Source organism: Pollicipes pollicipes, unplaced genomic scaffold (assembly GCF_011947565.3).
Source record: "Pollicipes pollicipes isolate AB1234 unplaced genomic scaffold, Ppol_2.1 Scaffold_4881;HRSCAF=5763_pilon_pilon_pilon, whole genome shotgun sequence".
NCBI classification, from domain to species: domain Eukaryota; kingdom Metazoa; phylum Arthropoda; class Thecostraca; order Pollicipedomorpha; family Pollicipedidae; genus Pollicipes; species Pollicipes pollicipes.
The window spans coordinates 52,486,626-52,493,042 of NW_023596576.1; the positions used below are offsets into that span (position 1 = coordinate 52,486,626).

General features: G+C 50.1%; 1 protein-coding gene across 2 annotated transcripts; it reads left to right on the top strand.

The window, feature by feature from the left end:
• Positions 1-17: 17 nt before the first annotated feature.
• atms (RNA polymerase II-associated factor 1-like protein antimeros) lies at positions 18-5,836 on the top strand (the record flags this gene model as incomplete). 2 transcript variants are annotated; one of them, XM_037224273.1, is given in 9 exon segments in its annotated part: positions 18-273; positions 922-1,023; positions 1,314-1,406; positions 1,846-2,034; positions 2,672-2,804; positions 3,432-3,575; positions 4,199-4,302; positions 4,630-4,735; positions 5,700-5,836. In XM_037224273.1, coding segments are annotated over 8 exon segments (968 nt in total), but the record flags the coding sequence as incomplete, so codon positions are not given.
• Between the last annotated feature and the right edge of the window lie 581 nt (positions 5,837-6,417).

The window sequence follows — 6,417 nt, forward strand, 5'->3', positions numbered from 1 at the left end:
AAAAACGTAGCCGCTGGTGTCATCTTTATTGCTTGGTTTCCCCCTCTGAGCGCCATTGCGCTTTCAGTTAGTCTATTGACATGTGAAAATAGCCTTGAAATATATTGACTGGTTTCCATGGAATCCTCCTAAATTATGCTGCATTCTCTTTTGCCATAGCCCTCAAATTATGCACTGCATATACTGGTCAGACCTCTTTTGCCATTAATGTTATGTTCAGCTATCAGCTTAGTATTCCAACAAGAACTGGTGCGTTCCGTGTCTAGTGAGGAGGTTGGTTCTAAAAAAATCACTCCACTGTATCAGACAGCTTCAAGTCAGCTTTGAGCTCAGCCTCTGTCTTATGTACATCAGACTTTGGTCAGATGAAAGTGTGCTGATTTTTTCTGCTGTAATATTATTTTTGCCTGAAATTACCTTTGCAATATTATTATTCCTCAAGTCATTGGCTTCCTATGCTCAGAATTGATTGTGGCCTTGTGTTGAATTGTAAGTGCCTAGATTTAAAATGTATGTGCTCTAAAATTGTGGCAGTAATTTTGGTGTTGTGTCAGACATGTTTGGTGTAGTGCACATTTTTGCAGTCTACTTGTGGCATCCTGCATTAAGGTTTCATAGTTAGAAAATATGACAGGAGTCACAGCCATGCATGATCATTATATTACATTATGTGCCCTGAAACCTGTCCCTTGTAAAATATGACAGGGGTCACATCCATGCATGGTCATTATATTACATTATGTGCCCAAAACCTGTCCCTTGTGATGCCTCATTTGTTCTTCATCAAAACCACCCTGTCCTTCCCCATTTTTAATTTATGGATGACATAATGGGCACCAGATGACCAGGCAGTTTGTGCACCATAAAACCAAAATCATCATCTTGTATGGATGACATGTATGTGGTGGACTTTGTTTACAGGTGTTCAGGAATAGCCAAACAGACCTAATTTCAATCCATCATGCCACCAACCGTGCAGAGTGGCAAGCCGCAACCAAAACACCCTCACACTGTTGAGAGGAGGTAATATGTTTTCTGAAACTTGCTCTGTAAGGGTAAATAAATTAACTTTAAATTTAAGGCTTAGCAAGGTGTAACAAAAAGTACTTTACGAAGTTGTGTTATGGATGCTGGCTTGTTATCTGTAGACATTGCCAACATACATGGTTCTATTCAATGGTGCTTGTTGAGGCTATCATTTGGAAACACTTGGTTGACTGTTATGGTTTATCACTTGTATGAAATGTTGTGCAATATGCAGTTTAGAAAATAACTTGACTGCATGAGCTCACATTTTCCTATAATACTTTCAGGTCAGAATTGGTCTGTGGTGTGAAATATTGCAATACACTACCAGACATTCCATTTGATCCCAAGTTTATCAACTACCCTTTTGAGGGCAACAGGTAAGACTGATATCTATCTGCTGAGTAGTACAGCTCTGATCTTAAAGACATTGCACATGCAGTTATGTCTCCCTCATCATGCTGTATGAATGTGAAGTATTCCATTTATTTCTGCAGCAGATGGGAAAATACTTATTGAAGTGTTTGGTCCAACAAAAGGTGAAATCCTACCAGAGGGCCATTTTTCATCTTTGATGATGCACCTTGTGGCTCCTTTGGAACTGATCTTTATGCATCCTGCAAGCATTGGCTCAGTTTGAATTTGCATGTGTTTCACCACATACCAGCAGACTAGCAGCTGCCCCAGGGAATATGTGCAGGTAGCCATTGCAAGTACATAATATTTGTACACTTGGACCATTTGCCGAATCTTAACATTGGGTAGCCTATCGGCCTATCCCGAGTGTACGCGCCTGTGACGCGTCCCGCCGCGATCCAGGTACGTGGCTTACAACCCGACGTCGCTGGAGCGCAACTACAAGCATGAGCTGCTGACGGAGCACGACCTGGGCGTGACGATCGACCTGATCGATCCGGATCGGTACGCGGCAGATCCAGGCGGCGAGCTCGATCCGGCCGACGAGCGGCTGCTCGAGGAGGACTCGCTAGCGCCGCAGGACTTCAAACGGTGAGCGGACGGCGCCAGGCGGCGCGGGGAGACGGGCGGGTCTTGGGCCGCGTGACTGAGAGCGAGACGAGCTCGGTGGTCGGGCGATGGAGGACCCGGCCGGTCGTGGGTCTCGGTCCCATAGGCGCCGCCGCCAACTGAGGTGGGCCTTGGTTTCGGAGGCTCTGTGGTCGCGCAGTCGTGGCCTGATACGGGCCTCGGTCCCAGAGGTGCTGTGGTCGCGCTGCCCCGGTCTCATATGGGCCTCTGTCCCAGAGGTGCTGTGGTCGCGCTGCCGCGGTCCGATATGGGCCCGGTCCCAGAGGTGCTGTGGTCGCGCAGTCCGTGGCCTGATACGGGCCTCGGTCCCAGAGGTGATGTGGTCGCGCTGCCCGGTCCTGATATGGGCCTCTGTCCCAGAGGTGCTGTGGTCGCGCTGCCGCGGTCCGATATGGGCCTCGATCCCAGAGGTGGTGCGGTCGCACTGCCAGAGCCATTTCACCTCGGCCCCAGAGGCGCTGCGGTTTGACTGCCGCGGCGTTTGGCGCCGCGTGTGAGCCGGTCTGGTGCTGGCCCGTGCGCCGCTCTGCCTGCGTGGCGGGGCTGGGCACGTGTGCCGGCCGACGGTGGCCTCCGTGACGACGCCCCGACCCGCCAGGTCGCGCCACCATGCCAAGAACGTGTCCTGGCTGCGCCGGACCGAGTACATCTCGACAGAGCTCACCCGGTTCCAGCCGACAACCATGGACAAGATTGAGTCCAAGGTCGGCTTCAGCATCAAGAAGCAAATGGTGAGCACTCGCTGAGTTTTGGGAGGGGGCGGTCGCGGGCACTGGGATGGAGTGCAGGTGCTCAGTGTGGGGAGTACTGGAGAGAGAACTCTGACCTAGCACCGATGTGTGTGCACAGACTCCGCACATGCAGAGTTGATTCGAATGAGGGTGATTCCACTCTTGCTTCAATTCGTAACACAGAGGAATAATCAAATAGCTGCTGAATGATACATTTTATCAATTTATTGTATGAAAGTAACATTGATTTAACCTGCATAATGACCGAGTAAGTCAAAACGCTTCTGAACCCAAAAGCCTTGATGTAACCCATGGCCAAGCTCCAAAAACTCCTGAGTCAAAATACATTTTCATTGTGTGAAGGTGACACGAGCATAAGTGTAGGCCCTGGTGCTTGCCGGCGTGGCAGTGACTTCCTAGAGTGCCTTGTCCTGTAATGCAGGCTAATGGCCTGTGTGAGGGGCCATTGATCACTGTTAATTCAGTTTGCCTTTTACTAGGGTTTCGAATGAAGTGCCGTTCCCGGCTGTGTGCCAGCTCTGTATGTTCCTCCCCATAGTGGGAGATCTGCTGCCCCATCATTCATTACCATTTGGTGACACTGACTTATTACCTCACTCTGCCCAGGCGGACAACATGTACATGGACCGGGACTCTCAGATTGCTGCCATCGAGAAGACGTTTGAGGACGTGAAGAAGCCAGTGCTGAAGCACTATAGCAAACCCGGGGTCACCGCCGTCGCCGAGATGCCCGTCTTCCCCGACTTCGACGTATGAGCCCATCCCTGCCATCCCCCTGTACCACCCCTGTCGTCCCTTGTGTTAACCCCGTCATTCTCTTGTGCTCCCCATGTCATCCTCCTGTGCTTTCCCCTGTCGTCCCTTGTGCTCCCCTTAATATTCCTTTATGTTGTCCCCTGTCATTCCTTTATCCTGACCCCGGCCATCTTCTCATGCTGCTATCTGTCACACTGATGTCCTTTGTTTCCTCCTGCCTTCCTCCTCTTCTCAAGTCTTATACTGATCCATAGGGCACCAACATTCCGTCCCCTGCCATTCTTTGAGCTGTCCACTGGCTGCTCCCTGCTATCGCCGTGTTCTATCACCTGCCGTTCCATCGTGTTTTTATGATGTGAGCGCATGCGGCGACAGCAGGAGAGCCATCAAATGGACACAAATCATGTGTGTTAACCTAGTGTACTTCTAGACGGAGGAATGTGATGGATGCGTGGTCGACAAAAGTTGGTTGAGCCGGTCTTTCAGCCTTGCGTGCCACTGCTGGGTGGGTCTGTGGTGACGACGGCAATGTCTTCCAGCGATCGAGTGCTACGCGGGAGAGGCCGTGCCGTGGGCCCATGGCTCTTCTGGCGTCTGATTGAACCGTCGTTTTGCAGCTTTGGAAGTTCCCATGCGCCCAGGTCATCTTCGACTCTGACCCGGCGCCGCAGGACATCCCGGCCGCCGAGCAGGTCGAGGTCATGTCGCAGGCTATGATCAGGTCCGTACGAAAAGGGGTGCGAGAGTTGAACTGAGGGCGCGAGAGCTGAGCTCAGGGCGCTGATCGGAATTGGACTTGGAGGGCTTGGTGTGACTACGGAGATGTGTAGTGGAAGTCGTTCTGTCTGAGGATTTTAACAGCGTGGGAGGGGATTCATGGAAGCGCATGTCTTTGTTTTCGACGTGGGCTGGAGGCCACAAAGTTAACCGGAAGCTACAGCTGAGGCAAGCATCATTTGTTTGATGTGGTCTGTGTGCATGGTGTATCGTTTTTCATTTGGTAATGTTATTTTCCATTGTGTTTACATTAATTTACTGTTGTCCCCAGGGGTGTGATGGACGAATTTGAGGAGCAGTTTGTCGCATACTTCCTTCCGACTGAAGAGACACTGGTCAAAAGGAAAGAAGATGTTGAAGCTGGTGACGAATACAGGGTAGGTACTGCACAACAGATTTGATTAGTACTGCATAACACATTTTACAATTCGGCATTTTTATGTTTGTGTTCTATTTTTGCCACCTTCTTGGTCTATGAGAAAGATACTGGTTTCATGATCCGGCGGCAATAGGTACAAGTCTCAGAGCGGTCGCATTGTCTCGCCCGACTGAGGTGGAAAGGTCAGCTGGCAACTGGCCACCTAGGATCAACTTAGACCCGGATGGTCGCGCGGTAGCATTGCGTGGCACCTAAACTCTCTGCAGTCACGTCTACCGATTGGGCGTGGGAAAATTGTCCGTTGAACTGGACTGTCCAGCTTAGGTAGTGGGTTGTGGGTACATGGAGCAAGCTATGCATATACCCTGGACACAAAGTCACCCATGCAAGCCATTCCGAATAAATTAGCCCAAATACGTAATGTGCTATATCACAGGCCACATTTGCACGCAACACTACCAAGTTGCGTCGTGCAACGGCCATCGCTGGAATTAAAACCTCACCTTGAAATTTGGCTATCCATACCCATTTGATTGCTCTTATGTTATGTATGTTTTCTTTTCTGTGAGCCGTATCAGCACAATATATGATGTCTTCAGTCTTATTCGCCATTACATAAAAATCTTACGATGGCCTGCTCACAATGGTTCACAACGGGTTCCTTCGTGAAATGCGCAGCTCCCGGGGATTTTGACAGTCTAGTCTCCTATCTACGGGAATGGTCCAGAACCTGGAACTTGGGGGATACTTGCCTTTTTCTCCGAACGAATTGTTTGTGTGAATCCCCGTAATGGGCAGCTTCACTGTGCTTATTTTCAATGTCTGTTCTCCAATGATGTGTTGCATGAACAGTACGCCTGTAGCGACGCTAGGGAAGGAGAACCTCAAAAAGTCCAAAAGTCTTGGCATGAGGAGACCCTCAGTTCTTTGGAAGGTGACGCTTTGAATCGTGGTCGTTGCAGGATGACATGGAGTACGACTACGTCATGCATCGCGAGTACAACTGGAACGTGAAGAACAAGGCCTCCAAGGGGTACGAGGAAAACTACTTCTTCATCACCCGGAATGACAAGGTCTTCTACAACGAGTTGGAAACCAGGTGGGAGTGGCACTATGGAAGCGTGCTTTCCCGTGCACAATGCGCTAAATGCGGGCATGTGTTTTGTCCTCCGCTTTTGTGTCCCACTGAGTCATGTATTGAGCGGTACACCGTTATGTCAGGTGGCGCTAGCTAACTAGCAGGTAGCCGTAGACTGTTTGCATTCCGCGTGTATGGTGCATGCCCATTCTTTTGTTCCGGTTGTGGTCAGCTTCACCTTTCAGCGCGTAGCGTGCGGCTCTCTCATGCTTGTCCACTTGTCCTCGAACTGCCCTTGGATGGTTAGCGATGTTCCGGCTTGCAGTTGACGTTGACTTGCCCGGGTGTTTATGGTACGGTGAGCGCATGTCATTCGTCCGCGGCATATCTGTCACCGGTGCCAGGTGTTGCGTGTTGCGTGTTACATCTCACGTGTTGCGTGTGGCCGCTCGTGCTGGCTTATGATTACAGCGTATTTAACCGAGGCGAACACCCAGTAACTCGCCATATGACCAGATGTATTTGCACCCGTCTGAGAATGAGACTTCAATGCAGTGACCACTTTTCTGTTATATGATTATTAAACATGCGTCTTAGATGCT